Source organism: Gobio gobio (assembly GCF_949357685.1).
Source record: "Gobio gobio genome assembly, chromosome: 12".
Taxonomy (NCBI): Eukaryota; Metazoa; Chordata; class Actinopteri; order Cypriniformes; family Gobionidae; genus Gobio; species Gobio gobio.
This window is the reverse complement of record NC_137105.1, coordinates 51,050,322-51,067,098: the sequence shown is the minus strand read 5'-3', so window position 1 is coordinate 51,067,098 and position 16,777 is coordinate 51,050,322. Positions and strand designations below refer to the sequence as shown.

Below are 16,777 nucleotides of genomic sequence, written 5' to 3'. Positions count from 1 at the left end.
CGAGTTAGATTATTGTTATTAGGCATTGTAATTACATTATGACCCAAACTGTGAGTTATCTGTTGAACAACTTTGAAATATATCTTGTTACAACATATCTCGTTTAATATATACTCTTTTTTGTTAAAGGGTTAGCTCACCCAAAAATGAAAATAATGTCATTTATTACTCACCCTCATGCCGTTCCACACCCGTAAGATCTCCGTTCATCCTCAGAACACAAATGAAGATATTTATGTTGAAATCCAATGGCACAGTGAGGCCTGCATAGGCATCAGTCCATGTGAGCACAGTGGTTCAATATTAATATTATAAAGCGACAAGAATATTTTTTGTGCGCCAAAAAACTAAATAACGACTTGTATAGTGATAACCGATTTGAAAACACTGCTTCATGACGCTTCGGAGTGGAAATGATTCAGCGGTTCGGAGCGTCAAAGTCATAGATATCCATAATAAAGGCTAGATGTCTTACGGCGGAGTCTCTAACGCCATCACCGGCGGCCATCTTGTCACAGGCAAGCTTTCTGGCGGCCATCTTGTACCTGATGTAAGGCGAGTGATCTGAAAACAAATACTCTTATCTCGCTGAAATCTTGACGGATTTACAAATAGTTTGGTTTCTTACAAACGTTATTAACGTGCCTATAATTCTGGATGCTTGAACAAATTATGAATAATTATTCATAAGTATGCCGTGTCATAACTACATCTCTGACGTTTATAACAAACAAAACAGTTTGAAAATCAGTAGAAAATTGAGCAAGGTATGGTTATTTAAAAAGTAGATGCACCATTAAAACCCAATGTTGCGAGTTGCAGAATTGTTGACTGTGACAAGATGGCCGCCAAGTGCGGACGTCGACCTCCATTGGCCAGCAGCGCGGATGAGACATCTAGCCTTTATTATGTATATCTATGGTCAAAGTCACGTGATTTCTGCAGTTTGACGGTTTGACACGCGATCCAAATCAGGATTCGACTCGCTGTTTCGTTTCCGCTCCGAAGCTTCATGAAGCAGTGTTTTGAAATCGGTTATCACTATATAAGTCGTTATTTAGTTTTTTTGGCACACAAAAAATATTCTTGTCGCTTTATAATATTAATATTATACCACTGTACTCACATGGACTGATTTAAATATGTTTTTAGTACATTCATGGATCTTGAGAGTGTAAATTAGCCTACATTGATGCCTATGCAGGCCTCACTGAGCCTTCAGATTTCAACATAAATATCTTCATTTGTGTTCTGAAGATGAACGAAGGTCTTACGGGTGTGGAACGGCATGAGGGTGAGGAATAAATGACATTATTTTTTGGGGGAACTAACCCTTTAAGGTAATGAGTGTGTATAACATCTATGGCAGCATGTGAAAACTGATTATATATTTTTTTCAGTGGGTGTTTTGAATCGTCACAGAGACAAATTTATCACAATTGTTTTAGCAGCATATCAATGTAAATGCCTGTAATTGCTCTATTTGTAGGAAGTGGAAAAACAGATCATTTCATTTTACCAATTTCACATATCCCTTTGAGTCCAGCATTAGGTTTTCTGGTTTCAGGTCTCGATACAGGATGCCTTTGTGATGGAGGTATGCATAGGCTTCAACCACACAGGCTGTTATAAACACAGCGATATTCTCCCCAAAGCGTCCTCTGCAACATGAAACACATTAAACAGCACTAATTAGGAATTGTGATATTAGCTCTAAATGGGTCATAAACTGAGAAATCAAAATTTCCTTGAGCGTTTGACACATAAGAGGTCATCAGACTATAAGAACTGAATACTTCCTTGTTAGTCCAAAACAGCTTTTATTGTCCCCAAGCCCAGAGAGCGACTGGTTGTGAATGAGCCTGTAATAGATGGAGAAAGAGCGCCTCTGCAGAAGAAGATCAACGCCCACTTCATCATCACAACTCTGGCCCCGCCCACTGGAGTGTTAGTGAGATGCCCCGCCCACTGGAGTGTTAGTGAGATGCCCCGCCCACTGGAGTGTTAGTGAGATGCCCCGCCCACTGGAGTGTTAGTGAGATGCCCCGCCCACTGGAGTGTTAGTGAGATGACGAGGAGAGACGAACGGACACTAATAACATTCCCTTCCAGAGGATCCTAATGCTGGGAATGAGCTGATTTATTCTCATCAGGGTGAATGTCTCAGCTGAGCATTATTTATTTGTGTTCGCTACATTTCACTGTGGATTCTTTGGGAAATCAGTCGCAGTTTCAGCATTTACAGACTTTTACGATACGGACTCGACAGTAACGCCACAACATGGACTCACGCCAAAACTCCTGTAATAATCAACAAATCTCTTATTTACATTGTGTTTGCACTGTTAGTTATGATGAAAGATCCTGACGAGATCCTGCATTCATGAGCTCAACATGTCTGTGATCGGCTACAATGATCATCACTGCAACCTGCAGCCAATCACAGCAGTGGGCGTTTACACTGAAGTCTCACAGCGGCCAATCACAGCAGTGGGCGTTTACACTGAAGTCTCACAGCAGCCAATCACAGCAGTGGGCGTTTACACTGAAGTCTCACAGCAGCCAATCACAGCAGTGGGCGTTTACACTGAAGTCTCACAGCAGCCAATCACAGCAGTGGGCGTTTACACTGAAGTCTCTCAGCGGCCAATCACAGCAGTGGGCGTTTACACTGAAGTCTCACAGCGGCCAATCACAGCAGTGGGCATTTACACTGAAGTCTCACAGTGGCCAATCACAGCAGTGGGTGTTTACACTGAAGTCTCAAAGCAGCCAATCACAGCAGTGGGTGTTTACACTGAAGTCTCACAGCAGCCAATCACAGCAGTGGGTGTTTACACTGAAGTCTCACAGCAGCCAATCACAGCAGTGGGTGTTTACACTGAAGTCTCACAGCTGTCAATCACAGCAGTGGGCGTTTACACTGAAGTCTCACAGCTGTCAATCACAGCAGTGGGTGTTTACACTGAAGTCTCACAGTGGCCAATCACAGCAGTGGGCGTTTACACTGAAGTCTCACAGCGGCCAATCACAGCAGTGGGCGTTTACACTGAAGTCTCACAGCGGCCAATCACAGCAGTGGGTGTTTACACTGAAGTCTCACAGCGGCCAATCACAGCAGTGGGTGTTTACACTGAAGTCTCACAGCAGCCAATCACAGCAGTGGGTGTTTACACTGAAGTCTCACAGCGGCCAATCACAGCAGTGGGCGTTTACACTGAAGTCTCACAGCAGCCAATCACAGCAGTGGGCGTTTACACTGAAGTCTCACAGCGGCCAATCACAGCAGTGGGTGTTTACACTGAAGTCTCACAGCGGCCAATCACAGCAGTGGGTGTTTACACTGAAGTCTCACAGCAGCCAATCACAGCAGTGGGTGTTTACACTGAAGTCTCACAGCGGCCAATCACAGCAGTGGGTGTTTACACTGAAGTCTCACAGCGGCCAATCACAGCAGTGGGCGTTTACGCTGAAGTCTCACAACAGCCAATCACAGCAGTGGGCGTTTACGCTGAAGTCTCACAGCAGACACGCCCCTTCAAACAGAGCCTTCAAGGCTAAAATCAGGGTAGGAAAATGCCTTTTATTTCTAAATTATGACAATTTTTGATGTAAAAATAATTCAGAGGGTAATCCACACTCGTAGTCAACAAACAGGCAAGAGGTCATAACAGGTAATCAGTCCAATACAGCAAACAAGACAGGAGAGACAGGCAAACGGGTCATCCACGGAACAGGCAAGAAATCCAAAACCAGAGACATGAAACCAGGGAAACGCTCAGAAATGCAGTGATACAACATACAAGACTTCGCAGTTAAAGACAGAGTGAACATGGTTTATATAGGCTGTAATGGGTAATGAGGTGATGATACACAGGTGCAAACAATGAATGATGATGAGTCCGGGCACAGGATGATGGGTAATGTAGTTTGTGATGGAGTGACAGTCCGGGGTGGAGTGCCCTCAGGTGGTAATCAGGGGCACTCTCACTTGTGATTGTGACGTAACGTTATTCATGCAACAACATTACACTCTAAAAAAATGCAGGGTTAAAAATAACTCAAGTTGGGTTGAAAATGGACTAACCCAGCGATTGGGTTGTTTTAAGCAAACATTTAACCCAACCGCTGGGTTAAAACAACCCATTTTATGGGTTAGTCGATTTTCAAGTCAACTTGTGTTATTTTTAACCCTGCATTTTTTAGAGTGTATAATATAAAATAATAAACGATGCAGTTCATGACCCTTTTAAATAAGTGCAGTCAGACATTAGACAGAGACTAGAAATGGATTCTAAACACCATATTATTCAAGCAAAATGAGCAGGAAAGAAGATTGTGAGGTGTTGTGGTTATTCACCAGGGTGTTGCTATGCATTATCTAAGATGTTCTGAATGGCTGTTAATGCATTATGCGGTTGCTATGGAGTTCCTGCTCGTTTATATGCAATACAGAAATAGATCAACAGTAGGCATGATAGGGATGCTTTCCTTCAAACAACACTAACACTAATGAATGTCTTACTCTTCCTTCAGCTTGGTCCAGATTTCCCCACCAGGGCAAAACTCCATTATCATATAGACGTAGCGAGAGTCTTTGAAGGCAGCATGCAGCCTGAACAAGAGGAGAAGATTGCATGTGAAGGTCGGGTTCGAGCAAAAAGATATGATTATAGGGTAGGTGGCAGCGCCAACCTGACAACGAAGTCACATCGGATTGCCTGGAGAATTTTCTTTTCTAGGAGAATGTGAGCTTCCTGCTTCTTTGCAATAACGTGCTGTTTACTGATCTTCTTCATGGCAAAGTACTTTCTGTGCTGCAAGGTGGTTACCTAACAAGCAAGCATTTGAGGAGGTCAAATCAGAACAACATTACTATATAATCGGACCATATTGTGTCTCATACCAGCTCCACTTTCCCAAACCCCCCAACACCAAGCGTGACAGGCTCTCCTTGATAACTTCCCTCCTGGAACAGTACAGGGACGAGATCTTTCAGCTTTAGAGATGTTTCTGGCCTGGAGACAGCAATGCACATTATATATAATTCAGCAGAAATGACTACATTATGTTTATTCAGTTTCTAACTTATTTAAAAGGCTTTATTTAGCAGTAGACAGGCAGACCACAATAATTCCTGTTGTATGATCATAGGGAAAACTCATACACTCTCAAAAAAAAAAAATTCTACAAAAAGTGGCCGTCACTGGGGTGGGACCCTTAAGGGTACATTTTTGTACCTCTAAGTCAGGAGTAGGCAAGTTCGGTCCTAGAGAGCTGATGTCCTGCAGAGTTTAGCCCCAACCCTACTAAGCCACCATAGTATAAAACTCATGGCTCCCAGCATGCATTGCAGCATTAAGTATGTCACCATTGTTGAGATTCATATGCTGATTCTTGATATCTGAACTGATTATGTTAACAATGTAAGAAAAACCACAAACTCACATAAAAAGCCAAGAGTCAAACTGGCCAACTAAATGAAACACTGGTTTATTTTCAATTAACCATCAACATCTAAACCTCTGCTAATCTCAATAAGAGCTTCTATAGATGTCTTTCAGGGTTGGAGCCAAACTCAGGACAGCAGTCACTAGGACCGAACTTGCTCTAAGTTCGGAAAACAATGCTATATTCTGTACCCAGGGGATCAATTGTGTACCTTTAAAAGTACAATTATACGTTTTGTTCCCCACGGAACAAAATTGTACCTCCACTGTACCTTTTTTTCTGAGAGTGTACAAACTCAGATTAATGAAAGGCTTTAACAAGATGTTATATATTGAACTAATATGTATAAATATTATACATTAATGCCAATTAAAGGTAACACTTTATTTGAATGTGTCCTTGTTACACATGTTGCATGCATTTACTATAGTAATAACTATAAATTAGGCATAATTACATGCAACTAACCCTAAGCCAAACCCTATACACTGAGCTTTTACAGTTAACTTTACTTAAAGGGTTAGTTCACCCAAAAATGAAAATTCTGTCATTAATGACTTACCCTCATGTCGTTCGACACCCGTCAGACCTCCGTTCATCTTCAGACACAAATGAAGATATTTTAGTGTAAATCTGATGCTCTGAAAGGCCTCCATTGGCTCAATGGCACTTTACACTCTCAAGACCCATAAAAGACACTAAAGACGTCGTTACAAAGTCCATCTCACTACAGTGGTTCTACAATAACTTTATGAATCGGCGATAATACTTTTTGTGCGCAAAAAAACCCTAAATAACGACTTATATAGTGATGACGATTTCAAAACACGGCATCATGAAGCTTTGAAGCGTTATGAATCAGTGAGTCGAATCATGATTCGGATCGCGTGTCAAACCGCCAAACTCCTGAAATTTGGCGATTCAAACTGCTGAATCGACTCACTGATTCATAACGCTTCGAAGCTTCATGAGGCCGGGTTTTGAAATCGTCATCACTATATAAGTCGTTATTTAGGGGTTTTTTTGCGCACAAAAACTATTATCGCCGATTCATAAAGTTATTGTAGAACCACTGTAGTGAGATGGACTTTGTAATGACGTCTTTAGTGTCTTTTAAGGGTCTTGAGAGTGTAAAGTGCCATTGGGCCAATGGAGGCCTTTCAGAGCCATCAGATTTACACTAAAATATCTTCATTTCTGTTCTGAAGATGAACGGAGATCTGACGGGTGTCCAACCACATGAGGGTAAGTCATTAATGACAGAATTTTCATTTTTGGGTGAACTAACCCTTTAAAGCTGCAGTCTGTAACTTTTCTGGGTTAAAAATTATACAAAATATTTTTTGGAGCTAGTATATAACCAGCTAGTGTTCAATCCTATCTGCTTACCTTAGATGACTAATAAGTAATAATAATAATAACTTAATTGTAAAAATCTAATAATCTGTACTATTCACATACTTGTTTACTCAGAAAACCCAAGTTGAGATTAATTGATTGGTTTGAGTGCCATTTTGTCAAGCAAAAAAAAAATGCTCATCAATATTTCCGATTATCATCACACTTAAAAATGGTTGTGTCTGGAAACCCTCATTTATCAACGGTGCGTAGGCACAGATCTGTGCGTAATGAGTGTGTAAGAACAGTTTCACGCAAAGTGTGGGATCTACCAACTTGTACTTATATGTAGAAATGTGTGTGTGCATAAGCACACCTCTGAGCTTACGCAGAGAATCTAGTGGTAGAACAGCGACACTACACATAAAACGCATTTAAAACAGTATGCAATAAAGGTGCACTATGTAACATTTTTGCAGTAAAATATCCAAACACCAGGCCAGTGTTATATATTTAAGTTGAGTACTTACAATATCCCAAATGTTTCCAACTATTTGTAAATGGTGAGATGATATTTTACCCGAGGAACCGGGACGTGTGAGGGCGTGGCCTGTCGATGACATCATATCTGCGTTCCCCTCGGTTTCTGGTTTTATTCTGCAGAAACGCTTTACTCTCACTGCAGTGTGAACAAGTGTCATAGCAGCGGCTGAGAGAACACACAGAGTAACGCCATCCCATCATCAACACACTCAGATGAGTCTAATATGATCAACAGAGCTGCGTTACCTCACACTCATGAGCGGAGGAGCGGAAATGGCGACTGTGGCATAATAAAAGTCCCGCCGGCGACTGTGTCATAATAAAAGTCCGCCGGAGACTGTGGCGTAATAAAAGTCCGCCGGCGACTGTGGCATAATAAAAGTCCCGCCGGCGACTGTGGCGTAATAAAAGTCCCGCCGGCGACTGTGGCATAATAAAAGTCCCGCCGGCGACTGTGTCATAATAAAAGTCCCGCTGCTCGCGAGGCGTGTGTTGCGTTCATCTTATTAACAATCGCTCCAGCGGTTCCTCAGCTCCACAACACTCGCTCCTGCTTCTGCTTCACTACAGTAACGTTAATAATCTCATCAACATGATTTCTGCCCGAGTCCTGTCCCGATTCTTTCCCACCGGCTGTGAGCTGAAGATCACATGTCCCAAGATTCTGTGCTCAAACGTGCCGTCATCAAACTACGCCTTTGTTTTAAACAGACGACCTCTAGCAGACGGAGAAGTTACATAGTGCACCTTTATGCAAATCACATATGTCTTGTGTTTCCGTTAATTACAAAACACTCAATTTATAATGTTTTTGTTTTAAACACGATGCGTAATTGGTGTTGACAGCTGTGACAAATGTTGGATGCAACCTACATTCAATTACCTTACTGAAATCCTCAACAAGCCGAAATAAAATGGGGCTTTTAAGCTATCGCCAGATTCCCAAACATAATCGGAGGCATAGACTGCACCCACATCGCCGTAAAAGCACCATCAACCAATAATTTGTATGATGTAAATAGAAAAGGGTTTCGTTCTGTTAATGTGCAAATCATTTGTGATGCAAATTTGTTGTTGTTAATCGTTATTGCGTGACTCATTCTGTGTTTGTGAAGTTCCTCTTCTTTGCATTACTGCGGTGAGGAAAAAACACAATCACATGATTTTTAAAGGGAAGTAATGTGGTTCATTGGAGGGGTTTCCGAATGCTAATGACCGTGAACTAGCATTGTACTTGTGCATATGCAGGATTTATCAACAATGATTGCTTACTCATGTGCGTAAGAACAGTGTGCGCATGTTTGATAAATACAGATTTTCTTGTACTTAGGCACATTCTAAATTTAATTTGTAGGACAAAATATAGTACCTTTTACGCACTGTTGATAAATGAGGGCCCTGGAACGGATGGAAACCGCAAAATTTGAAGAGCAGCATTTATTTGGACAATTTTTTTTAACATTATAAATGTTTTACAGTCATTTTACATGTATCAGTGTAATGCATCCTTGCAACAAAAAAAAAATTATATCCCAAACTTTTGAACAGTGTTTAATATGACTCTCTGTCCTGTTTGAATTATTAACAAAATATCTTACCCAACTTTCTCTGGCTTTTCATCATCCTCCAGTGAATCAGCACTGCAAAAAACAATTTGTCATCAAGAAATGAAAATAAACAAAACCACTGATGCAAAACACTAGAAAACTGGAGAACAGAATGCACGAGTAGAGTCGATATAGTTGATAATGAGCCACCTGTAAACAGATCAGGAATAGCACAAAACGTTTCTACCGCCTGTCAAACATATCACATTACCGTAGTGAAGAAATGCTCTCTGCTTGAGAATCATTTTGTGCAAAAATCAGTTTATGGACAAGATCATTTCTCTACCCAACAAATAGCAAATTCTCAGTAAACGCCACAGATGTCCTGAAGCTTGCAGACATGGCAAATTACATTTGTTTTCATTCATCGTGGTACTTTCAGTTCTTTTAGACCAGCACATTATGAGAACAAAATGAGCTGAACAGTCTCCACTCCACAATCAAAAAGGACTTTCTTCTTGATTACAGGTGAGAGAAAATAATAATACACCACACGGGAGCTGAAGACTAGACTGAATATCTTATAATATAGAAGTCATAAAGCAGGAAAACTCACTCGTCATGGAGCTCAAGGCTTTCAAAAGGAATGGTCTCCTCAAAAATCCTGTGAGAAATTAAGGATAATGTAAATTTTTCAAACAAACACTAAATAATTCCCAAAGGAATTATGTACAAATTACAGCGTCCTCCACTAATATTGGCACCGTTGGTAAATATGATCAAGGCGGCTGTGAAAATAAATCTGCATTGTTTATCCTTTTGATCTTTCATTCACAAAATGCACAAAATTCAAACCTTTCATTGAAGTAAAACAATTGAAAGTGGAGGAAATCTCATTATGAAATAAATGTTTTTCTCTAGTTCACATTAGCACCCAATTATTGCATCGCTCCTTCCCCAGGATACCAGCTCTGAGTCTTCTTCTGTAATGTCTGATGAGTTTGGAGATCAGAGATCATTCCTTCATCCAGAATCTCTCCAGATCCTTCAGATTCCAGCTCTTCTCTTCAGTTCATCACTCATTCTCTATAGGGTTCAGGTCAAGGTCTGGGACGGTAATTTTGTGCTCAGTCACACATTTTTGTGTTGATTTTGGATCATTGTCGTGATGAAAGATCCAACCACGGCCCATTATCAGATTTCTAGCAGAAGCGTCAGGTTTTGAGTTTTTATCTGTTGGTATTTGCTAGAATCCATGATGCCATGAATCTGAACAAGAAGTCCAGGACCTCCACCAAAAAAATAGTCCCAGAACATTAAAGATCCAGCGGCATGGGGGACTTTATCCCATCTGGTGTGTTTGCTGCCAAAAAGCTCTTTTAGTGTCATGTGACCACAGGGTCTGTCTGAAGCTCCAGTCGTGTCCAGTCTGGAGTTTGTCTCTGGATGAGCGAGGAGGATTGTTCTTCAAACCCTCCCAAACAACATGTGGTGATGTAGGAGATGTTTGATCATTGTTTTAGTCTTTCTGAGCCCAAGACTCAACTAATCTCTGCACTTCTCGAGCTGTGATCTTGAGAGTCTTTGTCCACTCAAACTCTCCTCCTCTCGTGCATTAGGACGATACACACACACACACACACACACACACACGTCAGATTCAGAACATCTTCAGTGGATTGAGCTTCTTAATTATTGCCCTGATGGTGGAAATGGGGATTTTCAATGCTTTAGCTCTTTTCTTTCTATTTTGTAAAGCTCATCAATCTATTGATGAGCATCAGAACTATATTCTGAGCTTTTACTCATTGTGATGATGATTAATTTGGCCTTTGTGTTTCCTCATATTTATACTCCTGTGGAACAGGAAGTCATGTCTGGACAGTTTCATGCTCCGAGTCACCCTGGTGTGCTAAAAAACACACAACTCGTAAACTCGTAAGAATTTCTAGGGGTGCCAATAATTATGCCCAACGTGAATTAGAGAAAAACATTTATTTCATAATGAGAGTTTCCCCCCACTTTCAATTGTTTTACTTCAATGAAATATTAGAATTTTGTGCATTTTCTGAATGAAAGATCAAAAGGATAAACAATGCAGATTTATTTTCACAGCCGCCTTTGATCATATTTACCAACGGTGCCAATATTAGTGGAGGACGCTGTATGTGAAGTAATATTGTCATGACGGACATCAAACTCACTCTTTATCAATGGAAAAGCAAGTGACAACCCCAACAGCTGTGCACGTGGCTGTCCTCAGGATCTCTCTGGATTATACACAAGAGATGATTTGGTTGACGTTTACATTTAAACCAGAGAGAACAATTATTTATTCCTGATATACTGCTAATGATGTTGTCACTAAGTAACAGAGACTATGGTTACCGTATTAGAGCCAGTTCTCCAAAATGTTCCCCCTCACCCATCGTACGAATTATTTTCTGCTGTCCGTTCACTTTTTTCGTCACCAATACCTGATGGAAAATGGTTGCTTTAAGTAAGATTTTGGTCACACTTTAGATTAGGGTCCAATTCTCACTATTAACTATGACTTTTGCCTCAATAAACTCCAAATTACTGCTTATTAATAGTAAGGTAGTTGTTAAATTAAGGTCTTGGGTTTGATTAAGGGATGTAGAATAAAGTCAGGCAGAATAAGGCATTAATATGTGCTTTATTAGTACTAATACACAGACAATATCCTAGTAATATGGATAATAAGCAACTAGTTAATAGTGAGAATCGGACCCTAAACCAGTGGTGTAGTCTACGTGATATGCAGGTATACGCCGTATACCCACTAGGAAAGGCCAAGGATTTCCATATACCCACTTAAAAAAGCGTGTGGATACGTAACAACATCGTTTTGTGACAGAACTTTCATTCATAAATTCACCCCGTCTGTGTTGCGGACTGTGGTTGCGATTGCGAATCAATAACGTTTTTGGACTATTGGGGACCATTTGGACACCAGCCAATCAAATAAAAAATATAGCTACCGAACAGCCAATCAGAAAATAGCATTGCTGTATCCGGGTAAGATTTAGATATTCCCGGTGGTTTAGTTTAATGTTTTCTTTCCAACATTTCTTATTTGTATATTCAAAAATATTTAAAACAATCTCATAACATTTTCAGTGTAAATGATTTAATTTAATTTGTCTTATTCTAATTTAATTTATAGATCAAATTTAAGAATATAAGATGAAAGTTGAAGCATAGCCTATATTTAATAAGATTATGGGAAAATGCCCTTCGTAAAAGGTAAAAATATCAAAGATATGCAGATTTAAATATCTCAAAGCTGATTGAACACTGGTGAGAATATTGCTTCAGAATAAATTATATTTACAACACAGTAAATTCAGAAAAAATATATATATATTCCAAATTATTATGGATTATTTATTTGCCTCTTCCCTAACATCTTTGAAATAGAGAAATGCAATTTAATTAAATTGCATCAATTCACTGAAATTCAATTTGGCCAACTGAAAAATTTAGATGTGATCAGTCACTAGAACATTTTCAATTGGAGACCTGAATTTTTTTTTACAGTGTAGTTATAGTAATTAGCTATTGAAAACAGATTCATTTTTCAATAGATAGCTTCAATAGCCTTTTTCAAGATGATAATGTTGGTAATCAGACAGTTGGCAGCACCCATTGACTTTCATAGTCTATATTTTTTCCTACTGTGGAAATCAACTGTCTGATTACCAAAATTTTTCAAAATATAATCTTTTGTGTTAAACAGAAGAAAGAAACTCAGTTTTGGAACAACTTGAGGGTGAGGAAATTACAACACAATTTTTATTTTTGGGTGAACTATACCTTTAAGAATGATTATACTACATGAATATGGTACCTGGAGCACAGGTTTTATCAGCTGACTGTCTTTTGTCGCTTATAATAAATTGGAATGTTGGATGGGTGCGTATGAGGCTGGGAGGGGGGGGGGATCACAGTATACTCACTACAAAAAACTAGACTACACCACTGCCCTAAACTAAGTGTAAAGACTATTTAAAATTATGTTTAATACAAACACACACACACTGACCATTCTGTAGAATCTTTTATAATAAAATTTCACATATAGATTCATATATTTAGTGTAAAAGTGCTGGAAAACACATATTTAGATTAAACCCTCAATAAATGCAGGCACTACATAATACCTGTGCATACAGAAATAAAACATATAAATAATGTAATGGATGTTGAAGAATAGAAATGTTATAATGAGTTTCTTTTACCTCTCCTTTTAGAATGATATAGAAAGTATTGCCCTCTTCTCCTTCTTGGACAATGACTTCATCGTTCTGAAACTTCACCTGGCAGGGGAACAAACATGGATGAGACATTAAATCCTCATGTCATGCTTAAAAGGAAATATTCCTGATGTACAAAACAAAAGACGATCACAATTTTAACTTTAATTAAAATGTCATCTGTTATCAAACATACTTCTGATACACTAAAATACATATTCATTGTAAAAAGGAGGACGTCATTTCCCATCTCTAAGTCAGGGATTCAATGAAATATTAATATTTCTTTCAACATTTGGCCAAAATTTGAAACCCTGCATCATAGCGGCGCGACGAAGGCTGTCCCAATTCAAAGGATACGACAGATAGATCCTTTGTGGCCTCTACCCCATAATTCATTGCTTTCCATCCAAATGTGAAGCGAATTTTGTCAAAGTTCGCAAAAAAAAGAAAATAATTAACAATTAGTTGCATTTCCATCAAGTTGTTCGAGCGGTTGACAGTAGTAGCCTAGTAACCAACAGTAAATAAAACACCATCAGCGGAAACAGACGATTCGTCACGTGGGTTTAATGTTCGCTACGTCAGAATTTATTCGGTAAACTCTTCGCATTAACTCTGTTTCCATCATTCTGATGGGATACTTCAAAATAAAAACAGGATGACTGAAACATAGTGAATCCCAAATCAAGTTAAGATTTTATCTTAAAATCATAAATAAACTTTAGATCTTAACTTAAGACTAAACTCTTAAATGCATGAATGTTTCGCCCATCATTATTACATATTCGGGTCTTTATTGATGTTATGTTAACATCCCAGGGATGCTGTAATCAAAAATTTAAAATTAACTCATCACTCATATTATCAGAGATTGGGCTTAAATTGATATCAGTTCTCTACATACTGATTATGTAACTATCAAAACATAACCAACACCTGATGACAATGTCTTTGTGCTTTCGTTGCCATAACAAATATGTTTTATAAACACACAGTTAAAGCAGACAGAAAAAAAAGTTTTAAATTGAAAGTCAAGAGCTCAACTAAAGCAAACACTGATCGCCATAATGGTGAGTATGCCATTCTATTATTCTGCTTGTTAACATCAGGTGTTCATAACTAACGGCCCATCATTACTCAATTAATCACTTAATTATCTCACTAACTTTAACACTCTTGAGTGTGGACTCAAATAAACTCTGAAGTGTGTTAATTTAACACTGTTTTTTTGGCTCAATTTGAGCACATGTTTTTTTCCATCATCACTGTCCTTGTCAGAGTTATTTCCCCTGTACATTCAGCAACTGCCTCATATTCACCATCGCAACCATATTCTCAAAACTACTGTATTTGTGCTTGTTGACACCTTCTTCACCAGATCCACCATCAGTGACAGTTCCACTAATGTTTAATTGCGATAAAACACTTTCTCTACAGTAAATTGCTGCTGATACTTGTGTATTTGTTTGTTTTCTGTCTGCTGTAATTATGAGTGGTACATCACATCATCATTGTGTATCAGACATCGCCCCTGTATAATGGTGAATAGAGTTATCAGAGATTCAATAGTTGCGCTGAAAAAAAGTAAACCTTACACTATTACATACCTCGGGTCCCTAGCGACCCTATACACTTTTTACTAAAAAATAATCAGAAAACAGACTATATTTTATTTATTTTTCTTGTCATGTTGTTTATAATGAATAGATTGAGGAATACTAAGAAGGTTGATGTCTAACTTTTAAAAAAATGAATGGGGTTTAGAAAGTTTCTGTAATACGTCCCCTGAACCCCTGCTCCAGGATTGAAAACCACTAGCTTAAACAATAGTTTGACATACTGAAAACCACTGCAAACAACAAAATCCTAATGATGGCCATTTTTTGAAGGTCTCTGGTCAGCGATTGACTACAGGATATAATTTGCATTAATCAGCACTTTATGATGATATGATTTCTCTCTGAACGATGTAAAACACATCTGGTCCTATTTTAAGAGCGATAAATCTTGAACACAGTAAAATACAATTTGTCAGGCACATATAGTTATAAGACAGAGTAAAGTAGATTTGGACTTTATGTGTAAACGTGCTCTAAATTTCATAAGTGGGTTAGCAAAATCATATTTCCCAGATGCTAATACCATTTTAACCAAAATTTTGACACAACATCTGCAATATTTCCCTATTATAATAAATAATTTTACTATTTATAAGAGTAAAATCACACTGACTTCCTCCATGGAATCAATGATCTTTGACAGCTGCACATCATTCAGGGCCTTCAAAGTGCGAGCCCTGGTGGAAATAATTATCAACAATAGAACATACTCAGCAATAACAGACTGATCACATGATGAACAACATACAAACAGTGGAGATTCAAAGTGTGCCACATGCAAAGCATCTGATATTTTGAATTTAAGTGACCCCAGAATGTCTTACGTTTTCAGGAAGCCCATGAGTTGCTCTCGTTTCATCTTGGATTTGTTTGTCATGATGCTTCGATATGTTTGTCTCTCAATACACCATAACTTTACTGCAGTGACGACTGTGGGTAAGAGAGTTTTAAAACACTTCTTTACCACATCAGCAGGAGTTGACCCACATCAGAATCATAACTGACCTCTGACAGATGCGGTGCGTTTACAGTTGTATAGAATGGCCAGTTCCCCAAACATATCGCCAGAGCTCAAAGTTCGCAGGTCACGTCCAGCCTGAGTGACCTTCAGCTCCCCCACTAGAATCACAATAGAATGCATTGCATCAAACATATGCATTGATTTATTTTCTTTCACATTTTAAATGAGAACTGTCCTGTGCTGAAATAGAGAATTTCATGACATTTTACTGAGTTATTTTACGTCTTGACTTTCTTTTACATCAAGACATTCACCATACACTTCAAAAAATGTGGAATTAAGATTTTTAATGCAGTAAAAAAATAAAAATACAGTAAAACTGTGATAGTTTCCTTTTTCCGTTTAGAAGAGAACTTACAAGAGCTCACAAAAATAGTTAACTCATAACTACTAAATGTTTTATAACTACCTGAATTAATCATGAAATATAGTTAATAAATCATTTATTAACACACTGAGTAACTACTATACTGTATGTCTAAATAATAAGATGTATAAATGTACATTTAAATAGTTTATTAATCATTTACATACACTTTCTAAATGATCTTCTGAACCACTGACAACTGGTTTGTAAATAATGAAATACTTAATTTAGATTGATCATTAATAAAGTATGAAAATACAATTATTAAACACATTATAAATATGCAAGAATAAAGCATTTACAGCTGTATGTATAAAGTGCTTACTAATGTCTGTTAATGTCTGATAATGCTTTATAAATGAAGAATTGACTACTTACTAATGCTTAATGAATGATGCATAGCGTGAGTTGTTATAAAGTTTTACCAAAAATTCTATTTCCCTATATCTTAGAATGTAATTTATTCCTGTGATGAAAGCTGAATTTACAGCATCGTTACTCCAGTCTTCAGTGTCACATGATCCTTCAGAAAGATCACGTGACCCTTATTATTATTCTCAATGTTGAAAACAGTTTTTGTTTGGGGGGGAGGAAGGAAGGAAGGAAGGCTT

General features: G+C 38.4%; 1 protein-coding gene across 1 annotated transcript in view; it reads right to left on the bottom strand.

Moving 5' to 3' along the window:
- The window catches only part of prkg3 (protein kinase cGMP-dependent 3), a 28,132-nt gene that overhangs the window by 6,030 nt on the left and 5,325 nt on the right, over positions 1–16,777 (bottom strand). Inside the window, exons 7-18 of the mRNA XM_079830552.1 lie at positions 15,784–15,897; positions 15,603–15,708; positions 15,392–15,455; positions 13,142–13,219; positions 11,268–11,356; positions 11,084–11,149; positions 9,496–9,543; positions 8,931–8,972; positions 4,907–5,018; positions 4,696–4,832; positions 4,526–4,615; positions 1,520–1,661 (exon numbers count right to left, since the gene is read on the bottom strand). Of these exons, the coding sequence (XP_079686678.1) occupies positions 1,520–1,661; positions 4,526–4,615; positions 4,696–4,832; positions 4,907–5,018; positions 8,931–8,972; positions 9,496–9,543; positions 11,084–11,149; positions 11,268–11,356; positions 13,142–13,219; positions 15,392–15,455; positions 15,603–15,708; positions 15,784–15,897 (1,088 nt within the window). The remainder of the gene's footprint in view (positions 1–1,519; positions 1,662–4,525; positions 4,616–4,695; positions 4,833–4,906; positions 5,019–8,930; positions 8,973–9,495; positions 9,544–11,083; positions 11,150–11,267; positions 11,357–13,141; positions 13,220–15,391; positions 15,456–15,602; positions 15,709–15,783; positions 15,898–16,777) is intronic.